General features: G+C 45.4%; 1 protein-coding gene across 5 annotated transcripts in view; it reads right to left on the bottom strand.

Moving 5' to 3' along the window:
* The window catches only part of AK4 (adenylate kinase 4), a 67,505-nt gene extending 65,009 nt beyond the window's left edge, over positions 1–2,496 (bottom strand). The window contains exons 1-2 of one of the 5 annotated variants that reach the window (XM_059374995.1): positions 2,411–2,496; positions 1,560–1,843 (exon numbers count right to left, since the gene is read on the bottom strand). In XM_059374995.1, coding sequence (XP_059230978.1) covers positions 1,560–1,704 — 145 coding nt within the window. In that variant the 5' untranslated portion in view covers positions 1,705–1,843; positions 2,411–2,496. The other 4 variants (XM_059374992.1, XM_059374993.1, XM_059374994.1 and 1 more) reach the window with 4 other exon arrangements.
* Positions 2,497–18,534: the final 16,038 nt, after the last annotated feature.

Here is an 18,534-nt window from a genome sequence, read left to right as displayed (position 1 = left end):
AACCTCTAAGAAAGTTCAGAAGTAAGCTACTTCCCATCACATTCTCTTTAAAAATGGGAAGGGCACCACTAATCCAGTCTGGGATGGACAAGGTGCAGTCCTTCATGCCAGAAGGAAACCAGTTCCCAAGGCAGGTATACAAAATGTTAAGGAAGGGGCTCAAAGCCATTGCATTTCCTCCCCTCACCTTGCCTCTGGCTCCCTACCACAGAGAAACCGGAGCCAATCACAAAACCCTCCGGCTGAGAGCCAGCCTTCCCGCTCACATTGCTCTTCCCCCAAACTGCATTCCAAAACAAAAAGAGTAAAATGCAGCTAAAGGCGGTATTAAAATTAAAATAGACCCATCCGAGGTGAGAAAAAATTCAAGCTACGACCAGGTACACAAAACTCTACACCGTTAGAGGCTGGGGAGGGGAAGGACAGGACGCCCAGTCTTTCTGAGAATCAAAATAAAAGCTTGCTTTTTGCAATAGCTTAAGAGATAATGAATAAACTCTGCCTTGGAGATGTTTCTTAATTTCTAGCTTCTATGCCGTTTTCCAGCACAGTCCTCCGCCCACCTCTTCAAACTAATATGTGCTTCTGTAATGAAGATCTCTGGATAATTAGCCCACCGATGGGCAATAACCACCCTGGTCACCTCCAAGGACAGCAGCGAAGGTTCAGCACCCCGTCTGCGTTTAACAAGTTTCCGTAAAGAAGTTGCTAATTATGAGCACATGCATCCCGGAAGGGTTACGCACTAGCGCGCTGTCACCTCGCGCCTTTTAATGCCAGTTCATCAGGAACTGGGGTGGACGTGGGGTGGAAGGAGAGGGGTGAAGGGTCCTACAGAAAGACGAAAGGATCAGGCGATCTGCATCCCCAAATCCTCCCTTGACGCCAGCCAAGGGAGACTTTCTCAAGAAGCCATTTCCAGGGAAGCAGGATTTAAAAGGTAATTTATCAGATCGAGCCTCTACTACGTAGTCTCCCAACCACCAGGCCCCGGCTTGGGAAGGAGGGGGAGTTCGTGGTGAGAGTTTACCTTAGAAGGCGTCCGCGGACAGACAGGCCTTGCAAAGCCACCATGGCTCTGTCCGGAGGCCCCGGGCAGCGCGGAGGGGCAGGAATAGCGCGCGGCTGCGAGACCCGCAACGCCACAGGTTCCCCAGCGCGCAGCGGGACCCGACTCCCACAGGTGGGCGGCCAGAGCAGGGGGCGCGCCAGTTCCCCGGGGGCGCGGGGAAGGTGTGGGCACAGAGAGCTTTGCCTTAAAGAGGCAAGGCGAGCGGGAAGCTCGGGTTTTTCGGCTGTCTGAGTGGTTACCGGCTTTTCCCCAAGACGGGAGGAGCCCCGAGCACCTCCCAACCTCCTCCCAGCTGGCCTTGGCCTCCTCCAGGGGCGCGGTTAAGCCGCACGGCCGTGGGCCACCGTTTGCATGCTCCCAGGCACGTACGAGCCTGCACGACCGCACGCGGGCGGGGGAAGGGCGCCCGGGGACCTAGGAGACCCGACCTAACCCGACCCCGCTACGGCTCACCCCCGCCCCTCGCCCCCGCACCCCCACCCCTCACCGGTGTTCGCTTTGATGTTCTCCCGCAAGAAGTGGCCGCTGGAGAGATGCTGGAGGCCAAAGCTCTGAGCGATCCTCTGGCACACGGTGCCTTTGCCCGAGCCAGGCGGCCCAAGGATGACCGCGCGCAGGAGTTTGGAAGCCATTGCCTTCGCCAGGCAGGGAGGGGGCGGGCAAACAGGCAACCCGGACAGCAGCCTCGCAGAAGCCCCGGGAACTTTGTTGCGGCTGCTGCTCCTTCTGCCTCCGACACTCTCCGCTCGCGCGGGGACTCGCCGGGCGCCCCTGCAGGGGGAAGGAGTGACTTTTGAAGACAACCCCTCCCTTCAGCCGCGCGCTGGGGCCGGCTCGAAGGCGGAGAAAGGCGCCACGCTACCCATCCCCGCCCTCCTCGCCCCCACGCCGCGATTCCGTAGGAGTCCCGAGTCCCCGCCCCAGGCGGGGTCGACCTCGGGGGCTCAGAGGGCCGCCCAGCCAGGCCCACCTCCAGCCTTTCCTCTTTCGCTCCCCACGCGGCGTTCGAGGAAGGGGCTAGGCGGCCTGGCATCCCAGCGCCAGGCTCCACCGAGGGGGAAGCCGGGAGGGGCGGTGACTCCACGCGCGCGCCCCGTCGCCCCACGCACCGGGCGGCCTGGGGGCTGAGCCCCTGCCCCGGCCCTCGCACGTGGGCAGCGCGGAGTCTGCGCCGCGGCCCCTCCCCAGCGGCTGTCAGCCCTCCGGAGTCGCCGCCGCCCGCCGCCCGCACGGACCGCCCAGCGCCCACCTCCGCCGAGATTGGGCCGAGGCGCTCCCCGCCACGGGAAGCCTGAGTCCTGTCGCCTCTCCACCCGAAGCAATCAAATAAACACGCACCTCGGCTGGGACGCGGCGCTCCGCGAGGCTTCCAGCCCGGATCCCGCTGGGCGGCGCCGCCTCCGCCCGCCCCCACTCCGAGCCCCAGCCGGCCGCGCGGGACTCGCGCCTTACGTAAGCCGGGGAGACCCGCTCGGCGCGAGTCGCCGGCCGGCGCCCCCTCCCCTCCCCGCCGCTCCGTTCCCACCCCGCCCTCTGGGCTCGCGTGCCCCGCACCACCCAGCGGGGGCTGCAGGAGCGCGGGGACACACACCCTTCTCTTGCCATCGCCTGCGGACCCTGTCTGCTGGTGAGGGGAAGGAAAAATACAACTTGTTGATCGCCTACTGTGCGTCAAGTTCGGGGCTAGGCGATTTCCTTGTGCAACAACCGGTCCAGATAGAGTATTCACAGATGAGGAAAGGAGGCTTGGCGTGTCGCCATTCATTCAACAAATGTTTGTTGAGCGCCTACCATGTTCCAGACACTGTTTTAGGCGCTTGGCATATAGCTGTAAACCGAAGAGGCGGAGTCTTGCCCTGGTGGAACACACAGTTCAGACGGCGGTTTGAACCCTCACGGGCCTGACTCCAAAGCCCAAACTCCTTAACGAAGAAGAAAGGAGGGGGTGATCACTCACCTGTGCTCAAGTTCTTAGAGCCAGCTGATTTCAGGACCTCAGGCAGGGCCCAGGATGTTGGCACTACAGTTACAACTCACCAAGTCCAAAGGGTGCTATCTTCCCTCCCCTCCCCTGCATATCTCACTCTATAGTCCCTCTCTCTCTCTAAGATTTTATTTATTTATTTGACAGAGACAGAGAGAGAGAGGCAATACAAGCAGGGAAAGTGGCGCCTGGGTGGCTTAGCCGTTGAGCGTCTGCCTTCAGCTCAGGTCATGATCGAGTCCTGGGATCCAGCCCCACATGCAGTCCCACTCCATATTCTCTTAAATCTGTTCCTACTCACCCAGTCGTTCCTCACAGCCTTCATTTCCTACTGGCGAAAGTGTGATAACTGCCAGCCCCTAAATCTCTAGTCCATCCTCAGTGCACATCAGTTTCTATTATTTCCCCACCTCAGATAAAAATCGTCCCTTCAGAATAAAATATCTTCAGCCTTGGGGCGCCTGGGTGGCTCAGTGGGTTAAAGCCTCTGGATTCGGCTCAGGTCATGATCCCAGGGTCCTGGGATTGAACCCCCAGTCACATCGGGCTCTCTGCTCAGCAGGGAGCCTGCTTCCTCCTCTCTCTCTGCCTGCCTCTCTGCCTCCTAGTGATCTGTCTGTCAAATAAGTAAATAAAATCTTAAAAAAAAAAATCTTTAGCCTTTCATACATCTTTGCAACCTTCCCCCTCCCCTCCTTCTACAGGCTGAGCTTTGGGGAAATGCATTGCAAGGTTTTGAATGGAACCACAAATGGGGAGGGACAGCCTGGAGAAGAGACTCTTCTAGAGTCCTGGCTGCATCCTCTGAGGGGTGGAAGAGGGCCTGAGTAAGCAAGAGCCTGGCGGAGTATTTCTTTCTCTCTGCCTCTGGCAGCCCAAGCCCCCTCCTCCAGCATCGCCTCCATAGACAGCCAGCCAGACAAGGCCTAGCCTCCGTCTACCTGAGAGCACCGGAGGCCCCCAACCTCCACCCAGCATTTGTTCAATAGGCTCATCCCCTCGTCTCAGATGTCTCAGGAGTCTGATGTAGACATGAAGAGCTTGTTTCCACTGAGCCCTTCCAGCCCTTCACCTGGGAACAAACAGAAAGAGAAGAGCTCCAGGGGGTGTGGGGTGACTTAAATCTCCCTTCCCTTTCCCTCCATACACTGTATCATATATAGTGGATACTTTGCAGTCCTCCTCAGACCTCAGCATGCATCAGAATCCCTCCCAGGGCTTGTTTAAAACAGATTTGCTGAGCCCCTCCTCAGCAGTTTCTGAATCTGGGGGTCTGAGGTGGGCATTTCTGATAAGTTCCTGGGTTAATGCTGAGGCTGCCAATCTGGAAATCAGCACTTGGAAGGTGTGGTTTCCACACTCTGAAAACCACTGCTCTACCACACTGAGCACGGAGACATGGGGAGCTGTGTGGCCTCGCGGCTCCTCTCTCTGCTGTGGGAACTTTGGCCCTTAACCTCTTCTTGTTCTAAAATGCAGACATTGGATTTAATATTCCCAAAGGTCCCTTTGTCTCTATCAAGCATTGATTCTGTGAGTTCCCACTGGAAATAGTTTCTAGCCCTCACAAACTAGAGGAACTATCCACCTTCCCTATCACCCAGTTCTTTTACCTGCTTTTGAAATGTATTTGTCAACATCACCTTATAATTTCAGGGAACAGCATTAGCCACTCACACCGTCATAAGACTTAGTGCTTGAGGAGTTTAGGAGCTTATGTTATGAAACAGAAAGAGTTGTGACGTACTAAACTGAATAAAGAAACCTAGTCGAGCCTGGAAGCTCGAGCCCTTCGTGAACCTTCCCCCTGCACAGCCAAATCAGGTTCCTATAGTCTGGCAGCTGATTGGAAGCAGTAGAACTGGAAGAAATGGGTTTGGGAGTCAAACACCTCTGGGATTAAATTGCAACAGCACCATTCACTAACTCTGCAAGTCTCCTGATCTCTGAGTCTTGGTTTCCTGATAATATTTATTTCTTAGGCTAGTAGGGAGTCTTAAATGAGCTAAGGTGCATATAGGATGTAGCACAGTGCTGGACATTTATTAAGTACTCAGTGGTGAACATCATCACTATTACTTTCTTTAAATATTTTATTTATTTATTTGACAGAGAGAGAGAGAGATCACAAGTAGGCAGGGAGGCAGGCCGGGGAGAGGCGAAAACAGACTCCCTGCTGAGTAGAGAGCCTGATGCAGGGCTTGATCAGCAGAGGCTTAACCCACTGAGCCACCCAGGCACCCCGCACATCAACACTATTATTAACCATGGGACAATTATTTACCTTCTTCAATCTCAGTTCCTTAACTGTAAGGAATAAATGAGCTAATGTGACAAAGTATTTAGCAGATCCCCTAGCCCTTGGAAGATACTCCACAAATGGCAGCTATTCTTATCACATATACACTCATACAATCAATTTCTTCCTATTTCCTTTGCCTGGGGTTTTAAGCTGTTGGTAATATTTATCATAGTGTACAGAGGAATGTACATCTCTGTGTTTATCTCCCCTAGAGACAAACTGGAAACTCACTCTGAGAGAAGGGGCCCTATTTTATTCATCTATCTAGCTTCAAAAACATACAGCAGTCTGCCTGTAATAAGTGCTCTGTTAATGTTGGCAAATCTCCCTCCCCCTCCTAACACATGGACATCAAGCCCAGGTGCCTCCCTGCAACTTAACCGGATGGTAATGTGAAGTCCACAGTCCACGTTTGATCTCACTTACACATCCCTTCATCAAATTCTCCTATCTGGACTGCAGTGCCCCTGCTTAGGAAACATTTGTCATTTCCGTATTACTGTCACAGTTTTACCATAACCTTGTACCACCTTGGTTCTTATCCACTTATCATGTTTCTTTAAGTATCAACTCAGTTTGCTTAAATAATTTATTAAAAAAAACTGAATGCAACTCACCATAAGTAAAAGGACACACTAAAATAAATAGGAGAAAAGGAAAACAAGGCTACCAAGTTCTAGCTGGACTCTACAGTCCGCCTGTGGAGTTTCTGAACTTAGTCTTTATTTAAAAAGGTCGAGGGGAGGGTGTTTACCAACTCATAGAGAGGTGTTTGAGACAGATAGCATCTAAATGAAATGTTCTATCTGTAATCACATAGCTCAAAATAGAATTAGAAAGGGAATACTTTTTTTTTTTTTTTAAGATTTTATTTCTTTATTTGGCGGGGAGAGAGGCACACACAGTGAGAGAGAGAACACAAGCAGGGGGAGTGAGAGAGAAAGAAGCAGGCTTCCTGCTGAGCAGGGAGCCCGATATGGGGCTCTACCCCCAAGACCCTGGAATCATGACTGGAGCCAAAGGCAGACACCTAATGACTGAGCCACCCAGGCACCCCTTTTGTAACATTCAGTTTAATAGTATCTAAAGCCAGATCCACATGCCACCTAGAATCATCTTTGGTCCCATGTGAAATTATCTTTTGCATCATCAAGGATGCATGTCACATACTCTAATGTATTTGTAAGTGTACCTGTAAAATATAACTCACCAGGATTTTTTAAAGGATGCCATCACCCCAACCATAGTTCACAGATAGTATACTGATCCCACTTCAAAAATTAAGTGCCCCACTCCCCCACTGTTCTTCCAGCTATCAATTCTTCACCACTATCTTGCAGGCTGACTTCTGTTCTATTTGTTGGAGACTGTAGGCTCCTTTAACATAGCACCTTCGTCTTTTCCTCACGGCCTCCACATAGTTAGGCATAGAAACCAGACACGAGGGGCAGACATTATTGTACAGCTGACTCACTGCTGAATTAATGAATGGACAAAGTGACTTCTCTTTGCCCTCTGTGGAGCTTCTCTGGGCAGACAGAAGGAAGGCTAGTTACTCCAACACATCAAGATTCAGAAAAGAAAGCTGGAGAATGATGGGAAGCAGGGGGGAAATACCCAGCCCTGTGTGCCTGCTGCCTTCTCCCTGCAGGCACTCCTTCAAGACTCAAGAAGTCAAAAGTTTGCACTGAGAGAAGAAATGGTGGCACTAAACATGGCATTGTTTGTGACAATGGTAAATTCTTACAAGTGAAAGAATCATCCCCCAATTTTACTAGTTCACCGAGTTATTAACCTGTAACATCTCACCAGCTGCTGAAAAGAGGCACTAACGTGTGTTTGACAAGCCTGCTCTCTCAGACACACAGGTTCCCAGGGCAAGCGTTTACAGAAGGAACTGGGATGAATGGAATGAACATTCTTCCTATCTACCTGGCATGACCCATTATTCTCCATAAGCAACAATTTACAAATCACTCCTGGAATAACAGTCTATCATAGAGGGCCTCTCTCAAGAGCTGAAGAGGTCAAACTACCCCCTTTGATTTTCTCCCTGTGAAATCCCCACAAGCAAAATAACAATCAGTTATGCTCTACCCTCCATATAGAATGATACAACGATGATGTCTTGCTCAGAACTTTGCTCTGTGATTGATACATTTGGTAGTAGGCATGGACCAGCCTGTATCATTCCTTCCTCCCTCCACCTTCCTAACCACAATCAATGGCAGAGTTCCTTCTGGAAGTTGCCTTGGAGTTAGTAGGCATTTCTGGAGACGAAATGCCTTTGGGTGTGTCTTTCCTCTGTGCTAAATCAACTGCCAGAGGGAATGCATGTTCTTCCTGTTCCAGCTGGTTGGAGAGACTAGAACTGAATACTGAGTTTATTCGAATTGGGTCCCACTTGTGGGAGCCTTTTAAGTTTGATCTTCTGGTAAGGGCAATAAAGAATATTTATATTGTACATTATATATAATACTAATTCTTACAATAGTCCTATGTCATAGGTAGCCTAATATTGTGTGTCCGTTTCACAGACCTCAAACCTGAAGCAAGAAACTTGTCTGAGATCCTAGACCCATTAGTGGAAGATTAAGGACATAAATCCAGCGTCTGGACTTCAGAGCCGCTACTCTTTAATCACTGTGCTATGCTGATTCAGAGACCTCTGGAGTAACATTGTTATCTTTTTATTTTATAGATAAAGAAATTAACACACGATCAGGTTGGGTATTTTGTCCCTCAGGGTCCTGAGCCAATAAGTGGCATAGCTGGGATCTGAACGTACATGTCAGGGTCAAACCACATACCCACAAACCCTACTCAGTCTTCCTAGTACTTGAGTGAAGAGGCTCCAAAGAGTGTCAGAAGGGGGGTTTCTGAACCAGACTGCTGGTCTACAGAGAAATACTAACAAAGAGAAAGTCACTCGTGTGCAGACCAGTGGGCTCCATCAGCTGCCAGATAGCTATAAAAGGCTCATCTCACTAGGACTTCCCTCTCAGGAATCTCCACAGGTTTTTAACTTACAGCTTCCCTTCCTGAACCTGCCAGTTCATCTGTCAGCATCCTGCCGCCAACCAAGAGCCAAATCATTGCTGTGTCCCAGGTTTTGGTCTTGCTGACAGACCCGTTGGATCTGATGCTTGGCTCGCTGTTGATCTGGCTCTCAAATAGCATCCTCACTCTGTTCTTCACATGGCCACAGGCCAGCCTGCCAGCTCTAGGGTCAAGTTCCAACTGTCCTCGCCTGCCACCACCATCACCTTTCTACCACAAATGTGGCTAGTCCCCAACCTGCAAGTCCCAAACGTGGCTCCTAGATCCCCAATCCAGATCATAGATCCCACTCGTTGGAGAGGTCACTAGGAACAAGTCATTCTGAGAGACAAACCAAAAAGGTAGAAACAGAGTATCATTTTAAAGATACCACTTGTTGGAGAGCCGAACAGAAGACCCAGAGGAGGAACAAAGGTCAAAAAGGCAGTCACCAGTTTTAAGATAGACTGATTCAATAAGGGTTTCCGAGAGAATTCTAAGCATGGAAAGGCAAGTTGACACAAGGGTTAAGAGGATGGGCTCTAGAGACAGAGTGACAAGGTCAGCTTTAGCTCAACCTCTTACCAGATATGTGACCAGCAGTTCCTTCATCCATGCTTCATTTGTTCCACCTGAAAAATGGGAATAGAGGCAGTTCCCATCTCATAGGGTTGTTGTGCCTACATGAATTAGTACATGCAAGGCTTGGAACGATGCTTGGCCTGTGATATGCATTATATAAGTGTCAGTTTCACTATTATTGGTTCTTCAACCCCCACAAAGCACAACGTACTTCATGGCACTAGAGCCAGGTTCTTGGAAGAATTAAGCCTGTCCAGACAGATTTATTCTACTACTAGGGCTACCCTCATGTTATATGTGTGTGTAATTTGTTTTCACATAGAATTTCATATATTAAAAAAACAGCTGTCTTGGGGTACCTGGGTGGCTCAGATGGTTAAGCATCTGCCTTTGGCTCAGATCGTCATCTCCAGGTCCTGAGATCCAGCCCCATGCTAGGGGCTCCCGGCTCTGCAAGGAGTCTGCTTCTCCCTCTACCTCTCCCTCCTGTTAGCCCCCTCTCTCTCACTCAAAATGAATAAATAAAATCTTAAAAATAAATGAATAAAAATTTAAAAACATCTGTTTTGTCGTATCTGAAGCCCTCTCTTTTTTTTTTTTTTAAAGATTTTATTTATTTATTTATTTGACAGAGAGAAATCACAAGTAGATGGAGAGGCAGGCAGAGAGAGAGAGGGAGGGAAGCAGGCTCCCTGCCGAGCAGAGAGCCCGATGCGGGACTCGATCCCAGGACCCTGAGATCATGACCTGAGCCGAAGGCAGCGGCTTAACCCACTGAGCCACCCAGGTGCCCCAGCCCTCTCTTTTTTTTTAAGTTTATTTATTTAAGCAATTTTTACACCCAATGTGGGACTCGAATTCATGATCCTGAGATCAAGAGCCACATGCTCTACCAACTGAGCCATCCAGGAACACCAAAGCATCTCTTCTTTATGCTAAATATTCTGAATTACCCTGGCATTCCTTAAGTAATATGGTATCCTGCTAGAAACTAGCACAACAGTGTGTTTTTTCTGCTTATATAAGAAATACCAGAAAGTTCTCCTGTTCAGCCTCAGAAGAACATATGGAAAGAATTTTCCCTTCTTGGGGTGCCTGGGTAGCTCAGTGAGTTAAAGCCTCTGCCTTCAGCTCAGGTCATGATCTCAGGTACCTGGGATCGAGCCCCACATCAGGCTCTCTGTTCAGCAGGGAGCCTGCTTCCTCCTCTCCCTCTGCCTGCCTCTCTGCCTACTTGTGATCTCTGTCTGTCAAATAAATAAATAAAATCTTAAAAAAAAAAAAAAAAGAAATTTCCCTTCTTTTTTTTTTTTTTTAATTTTATTTATTTATTTGACAGACAGAGATTACAAGTAGGCAGAGAGGCAATCAGAGAGAGGAGGAAGCAGGCTGGGTGGCTCAGTGGGTTAAAAAAATTTCCCTTCTTAATGGAATATAATAACAACAATAATAACTACTATGTACTGAATATTACCATGCCATCTAATAGATTTCATTTGCACTATGCAAATTTCCAGGAGTTCAGATGAGCCACAGGAGATCCCCAAACAGGATTACATGGGACTTTCCACATAGATTATATTTTTGTCCATGAAATGTTCTGATTTCCCTTCATGAAACAGCACTCCCTTCCCCCCACCCTCCACCCCTGCAACCCTGGTATCTCAGGAGTGGCCACGTGACTTATTTGGGCAAAGGAAAGCAGAGACTTTAAGAGCTGGGGTTCCCGTTGACCTTTTTCTCTTTGAACAATGGCCAGCAAATGGCTTAATTCCCACAGTAAAGATGACCTCACCTCCCTACAAAAGTCTGAACCATGATGGACATGTATCATGAGCAAAAAACAAATGTTCATTATTGTAAACCACCAAGATTTTTAAGGTCAGTTATTATCCCAGCATAAGTTAGCCTATATTGACTCTTCCATTTTCAGTCTTCAAAGCTAAATGTTGTGCAGAATTCCTATTGATTATATTCGTATAATATGATTCAGAATCCCTTCACACACTGGGTATTCTTTGGATGATTATGTTCTTCTAAGGTGACATACACAGCAATGCAATAAGCATTCCAGATGTAGTCTGATAAGCAGTCTCTTCTTCTGGACACTGTTTCTTCTCTAACAGGATAGCATATTTTTACTTTTTTTCTTTTAGCTTTATTGAGCTATAACAGACATACAGCACTATGTAAGTGTAAGGCATAGAGCATATAGACTTTACTTACATATATTACAAAATGATTATTGCAATAAGTTTAGCTAACATCCATCATTTCATATAAGTACAAAATATGTATTTTTCCTTGTGATGAGAACTTTTAGGATCTACTGCTTTGACAAGTTTCAAATATAGCACACAGCAGTGTTAGTTAATACAGCAAAATAATATTTTCCCATATTTCAACCCATGATCCTTCTCCCTCTTCATGTAATAGCTAAGGAATTTTATGCCCATCATCTTAGAAAGAAATATTGCAGCAGAAGAGAGAAACCAAGGCTTTTCTTGGCTTTTTGGGGGGCTAAGCCCCCAGAAGTGGAAAACATGCTTGTGTTTATATAATACAACTGATTTGGGAGTCTGCAAATGGTTGAAGACTTCCTACTCTCCATACCCTGGAAAAATCTCCTAGGGGTGTACTTGGGTGGGTTAGTTAGTTGGTTAAGGGTCTGACTCTTGGTTTCAGTTTGGGTCTCGATCTCAGGGTCACGGAATTGAGCCCCACACTCAATGCACAGAAGCTGCTTGGGATTCTTTTCTTCTTCCTCTCCCCCCACTCTTCCCCTCCTCCCCCACCCATTACTGTGCTCTTGCTTACTCTAATATTAATTAATTAATTAATTAAAATCTTTAAAAAGAGAAGAAAAATCTCCTGGGCTGGAGAGAGGGGAGAGTCAGAGGAGGATTTATTTATTTATTATTTATTGTTTATTTTATTTTATTTTATTTTTTAAGGATTTTATTTATTTGACAGAGAGAGATAGCCACAGAAAGAACACAAGCAGGGGAAGTAGGAGAGGGAGAAGCAGGCTTCCTGCTGAGCAGGGAGCCCAAATGTGGGACTTGATCCTAGGACCCTGGGATCATGATCTGAGCTGAAGGCAGATGTTTAATGACTGAGCCACTCAGGTGTCCCTATTTCTTATTTTTTAAAGATTTTATTTAATTATTTGTCAGAGACAGAACACAAACAGGGGGAGTGGCAGGTAAAGGGAGAAGTAGGCTCCCCACTCAGCAAGAAGCCTAATGTAGGACTCAATCCAAGAGCCCGGAGATTGTGACCTGAGCTGAAGGCAGATGCTTAACTGACTAAGCCACCCAGTTGCTTTCAGAGGAGAATTTAAGTGGAAATGATTCGTTGGGAAAAAAGGACATGCACACCTGTTTACTTCCCAGGACTGAGTCCCAGCTTGGAGGATGAAAGCAAACACAGAATTTTTAAACAATCTGATTTTGAATGACTTTGAGTGGAGCATGCCCTCTAGTTTCTTCTGTCCTTACCCCTATTATGTTATACCTGGTCTACTATACCGACTTGCCTCTAAAGGCATTTGAATTTAAAATCCCAAGTGGACATGAAAAATTCTCACCTGATTCCCCATGTGCCTCAGCAGAGTAATTCCATTTGCTCAAGAGAGTGGCATGAGGAGAGAGAGGGACAGGTCTCCTGTGACTGAAAGCCAGATGTAAACAACGGTGTCTCGGTGAACGCTGATGGGGATGGGCAACAACCAGACCAGGATGCTTCCTCAAAGTTATGGCATTTCCAAAATCCCATTCTCCACCAAGACTGGGGCAAAGCAACGTGATACCGAATTGACTGAAAGGAAGTGTTTACCACCTACCCAAAGCCTTGATTTTGATTCTATTGTGGGCTCCTCAGTATCTGTTCCTTTTCTCTCACTGAGTGCCAGCAATGAAGCTCGAGCAACTGACCCAGACTCCAATTGACATACCTGATTAGACCAAGAGAATTTCAATTACCCCTTGCTATTAATTATAATTCAGGAATGGATAAGTGACCCAAATCTGAGCAATTATGAGGAAACAACTGCGTGGAAGTTTCTGGGAAGGTTCACAACAGCCAATGGGAATCAATCATTTGTTCTTTCAGACAAGATGTCTTTGTAGCCCCATTGTTTTGGACAGCCACCCTACAGTCTTGAGGGGGACTAGCATCAGTTTGAGGCCAATAGTGTGGATGGCAGAACAGAAAGATAAAAAGAACTTGGTCATTGATGACATAATTTAGCCTCTATACTAACCGTGAACTACTTTTGGACTTCCTCTTACATTAACAAATAAATTCTTTATTATTTCAGCCAGAGTGAGTTGGATTTCCTATTGCCTGCAGTTAAGGCATCCTGACATAGGCTCATAATAAAAATTCATTTCAGTCATAGAAAAATTTTAAGACTTTAAAAAGATTTATTTATTTATTTGAGAGAGAAAGAGAAAGTGCATGCACATGCATGCGGGGATGCAGAGGGAAAGAATCTCAAGCAGACCCCCCATTAAGTGTGGAGCCCGTGGTGGTACTCCATCTTACAGCCCTGAGATCATGACCGAAGCTGAAATCAAGAGTCAGAAACAACAGACTGAGCCACCCAGGCACCCCAGCCATAGAAAAATTTTAAAGTTACAAGTTTTCACATTGTGGTTGAAAGACCACAATTCTTTTTGTTGAAATTTCATATAATCTAAAATGGAAATTGTTGCTTTTTTGGGCAAACCCAGTATTATTTCATACTGACATAAAACTCCAAAGATATGTTTCATAATTGTTTATGGATAATCACAGGCAACTAGACAGTTCCTACTCTCTCATTCTGCCTTAATCATTCAGGTAACAGTATTTATAGAGTACCCACTGCATGCCAGGCTGTGAATCACCTCTGATAACACAATGGTGGTTAAAAGAATCCTATTTTCATTGACTTACAAAGTACCAGATACAAGGAATTCAGGTTCAGAAGGCTTAAATGCCTCTTTCAGGAAACTTTTTTTTTTTTTTTTAAGATTTTATTTATTTGACAAAGAACAAGCACAAGTAGGGGGAGCAGTAGACAGAGGGAAAGGGAGAAACAGACTCCCCACTCAGCAGGGAGCTCGATGTAGGGCTCAATCCCAGGACCCCTGGATCATGACCTGAGCCGAAGGCAGGTGCTCAACTGACTGAGCCACCCAGGTGCCCTGTCAGGAACCATTTAAGTGAAAGAAAGAGATAGGGGTTATATTCTCAGATGAAGGAGAATTTTGAGAAAAGGAGTTGAAGGCACGTTATTTCTTTGAGGGGTGATCTTTGAAAGCATGGTGAGGGAGAGGAAAAGTGGGAAAGGAAAGAATGAAAAACTAACAGAGTGTAGATGGATGAGTGGATCATCTCTGTGGGGAAAATGGAGCTCATTCTGAATGACTGCATGGAACACACTTCGGAATTGTCCTGGAGCATTAGCCCACCAACTTGTTTTTCATTGGTAGAAGGTTGCCCTGGAGGCAGAAAGATGAGGGAAGTGATCTGCACACATAGGAATTGTCTGTAGGTGATTCACAGAGGAGGTAAGGGGCTAAGGATGAGGAACCACAGCTCTGTTACACTGGCAGAGTGCCAGGCATGTGGTACACACTGGATAAATACATAAAAGAAAAGAAAAGGGGAAATTATTAAGTCTTGTCTAAGAGAGACAAGGAAACCTATCCAGAGGGATGAATAATTTCTTTTTTTTAAATTAAGGATTTTTATTTATTTGAGAGAGAGAGAGAGAACAATAGGGGGTGGGGAGGGACAAGCAGACTCCCCACTGAGCATGGAGACTGAGGCGGGGCTCCACTCCAGGACCCTGAGATCAGGACCTGAGCTGAAGTCAGAGGCTCAGACAATGGAGCCACGCAGGTGCCCTGAGGCTAGTAATTCTTGAGGTTAGGTTTGGAGGATGCATCAGCTAAGAGAACAAAAGCACAAAAGTATCTCAGGCAAAAGGAATGGCATCAAGGATATGAGATATGGAGGGAGAATAAGACCCAGATTTACCAGAGGTTAGGGAATGAAGGATTAGGAGTAGAAAAGCCAACAGAGGTGGTAGGAGTCAGATCAGAGAAGATTTCTATACAGTCCTAAGGAGTTAGATTTTACTTTAAGGGAATGGAAAACCACTGAGTTATACAAGAGTGGCATAATTGATTTTGAATTTTAGTAAGATAAATTTGTCCTGCTTGCAGATACCCTGGTAGAATGTCAGGCCAACTAATTAAGGAGATGTTAACGATATTCTAGGAGAGACAGTGGCAGGGGAGATAGAAGAGAGGAGTCTGAGAATTATCTAAGAAATAGCATAAATTGTTCAGATGTAGCAGAAGAGAGAAAAGTAAGGATGCTATTTGGGTTTCTGGCTTTTATTAGGCCAGGAAGCACAGGAGGAGGAGGAACAGGTGACGGGGGAGGGATTCTTTTCACATACATCATATCAAGGACCTTTGAACCTTTATGCCCCAGTATCTCCTAAATAAATTTGAAACATGTAATCCTAACATGTTTTGACATCAACTATTAAAATTGTACATCATAAATGCAAAAGTGGCAAGGGGTATAATTTCTAGTCATATTATAAGACTGAAATTTCAAAATAAAACTTATAACTACTCTTTTAAATGTATTGAAATTTAAAGACCATAGCAAATCAAAAAACCACCATCATCCTCTTGAAAATTACATGAACAAGCTCTTCTACTCAGTCAAATTTTTACATCAGTTCTTCTGCACCTTGAACCAACATGCTCACCCTGCTTTCCCTCCATTTAATTGCAAGGTGATATTTTTTCATTTTTAGAAGTATTTTCTCGATTACCCTAATATATTTGGCAACAAAAATACACAGCCGGAAATTAATTTTGATAATTCCCTGTGATTTTTAAACTCCTTTTTCAAAAACTCAATTATAGGAATTAAGTTATCATTATTATTATTAGTCATATATCACTAATCAAAATGACCAATGCATTACTAATTTTGATCAAAATTATGACACAAAAATATATTATTATAAATGTCTTTTACTAAGATAAAGTATAATTTTAAAAACTAGTTCATAAAAATATTATTGCTAAACTGAAACAGTATTCAGCATTAATTTCACTCTGTTTTCCATTTTTATAGATGTTAGGTGTTGAGAAAACTTGTTCGCAAAAATCAGGGGATGAGAATTGGAGGAGTTTAGCTACAGCAACATCATTCATTTATTTGAACACCTTCCAAGTTATTTTCCAAAAACCACAGAGTGATCTATCATTAAAATGCATTTTTTAGTCATCTGTTGCCTGAAACTTGATTTTTGCCTCAAGTCTGCTGCAAAGAATTAGAAAGCACCTGACTTGCAAAAGTGTTTGTTAGCCCGGACATGACAATTATTCACCTTTTGGATTTCTGAAAAGTGTATCAAAAAGGCTTTCTCAAGAATTATCAAATGATTATTAAAATCATACCTGTTACTTTTCCATCTAGAGGTATTTTAATTAAAGTAACATGTACAGAAAGGATTAGAAGATGAAGATACTATTAATTTCAAAATACCTTGAGTAATAAAAATTTTAACAAGGAATTCTTCTCTCTTAAATCATGTGATTTAAACATATATATATTTTTAAATTTATTTGTCAGAGAGAGAGCGAGCGAGAGCGAGCACAGGCAGACAGAGTGGAAGGCAGAGTCAGAGGGAGAAGCAGGCTCCCTGCAGAGCAAGGAGCCCGATGTGGGACTCGATCCCAGGATGCTGGGATCATGACCTGAGCCGAAGGCAGCTGCTTAACCAACTGAGCCACCCAGGCGTCCCGTGATTTAAACATATTTTATTCAAAAACCTTGGTGCAGTATTTTTAGCTCATTCAATTTATGGAAAATACCCATCTACTGCCTAACTAGCAAAGTCACCCTTCACTGTCAAACCAACCGGCCAAATCAGATTTTTTTCTCTGTCACAAAAGATCTGACTACATGTTTTCTATTCAAATAAACATGTTAAGACACATCCCCATGACAACCAGCTCACTTCTGAATTCAGAGAGTGAGAAAGAGAAGAACCTTGCTGAGAATTTGTTCCTGAATGAAATCAAGTATATAAGGTGCCATTCTGTCTGAAATTTTTTTATCAACAACCCCCCCCCCCTTTTGTTTGTTTGCTGTCACAAGACTCTCAGTCAGAAGTGGTAGATTCCTTGACAGTAGTCAGAGGATGGAAAGGCTGAGGACGTTAAGTAAAAACTGTCATCATGCCCTACTTATTTTGGAGTGGAGCCAGATTCAAAACATCCCAACAGGGGCCAGAAGAGCCCATTCCAGATGCCACATTTCATTCTTCACAGGATGTGGATAAATCAAGGAAAAACACAAGCCCTGCTTTGGGTGCATGCTGCCTAGATTAGAAGAGTCTAGCCTACCCTAGTACTTTGAAAGTTCTCCCTGGAGCCCTTGGCGGGGGCGATTACACCCAGTGCAAGGTATATGGTAAGATGGAGGCAAGTTGTACCTTTTTATTTTATCAAAGGAGATAACGGGGATTATGAAAGGCAGTTGAGAAAGGAAAACTTAGCATAACACCCCATCACTCAACATTTCCTCAGAGAAATCCCTTCTAGCAGAATCACATAAGGAAATTAAGATCCAGAAACTGGTTCCCTACCATATCTCTTGGAAAGTCTCTGTATCTGCCTTTGAAAACCATTTGATTTTTATCTTTTATATCATCTGATCCTCACAACAGCTCTGTGAGTTTGGTACTCAAAACCGCTATTCATGGAGCGCCTGAGAGGCTCGGTGAGTTAAAGCCTCTGCTTTGGGCTCGGGTCATGATCCCAGGATCCTGGAATCAAGCCCTGCATCGGGCTCTCTACTTGGCAGGGAGCCAGCTTCCTCCTCTCTCTCTGCCTGCCTCTCCACCTACTTGTGATCTCTGTCTGTCAAATAAATAAATAAATTCTTAAAAAATAAAACAAACCTGCTATTCACTTGACTACTTTATTAGTAATCTAAGATGTAGAGACATCACATCAATTACCCAAGGTCACTTGACTCCAGTTGAGTTGACATCCTGGACACTTTCAGCAGAGCCCTCTATTTCTGCTCCAGCCAAGGAGACCGCCAGCACACCAACCCAGCACCATTTCCCTTGCTATCTGCAAGGCCTCGGCTTCTCCTCTCTGCCTCCTCATAGAAAGCTGGGCTAAATGAAACTCAGGTTTCTGGCAGTTTCTCATTGAGACTCAGTTAGCATGTTTTATCTCTGGCTCAAGCGAATTTTTTTCAACATTTTATTAAGAAAAAAAGTTGAGAGGAATCTAAATTGAAAAAAAGGTTTTATATCCACCTACATACTCATCGCTTAGGTTCTACTATTAATTTTTACTGTACCTGCCAAGGCTTTTTTTTTTTTAAATTTTTGGAAGCCTACATTTCTCCTACATTTTATGGAAGGGGGCTTCCATAAAACGGGAAAGTACTCTTGCACCTTCATCCAAGCTGCTTTCAAAGAGTGTGGCTTTTGGCCCACGGAAAACTATAAATTTT

Source organism: Mustela nigripes, chromosome 14 (genome assembly GCF_022355385.1).
Source record: "Mustela nigripes isolate SB6536 chromosome 14, MUSNIG.SB6536, whole genome shotgun sequence".
Taxonomy (NCBI): domain Eukaryota; kingdom Metazoa; phylum Chordata; class Mammalia; order Carnivora; family Mustelidae; genus Mustela; species Mustela nigripes.
This window is presented reverse-complemented; position numbering and strand designations above follow the sequence as displayed.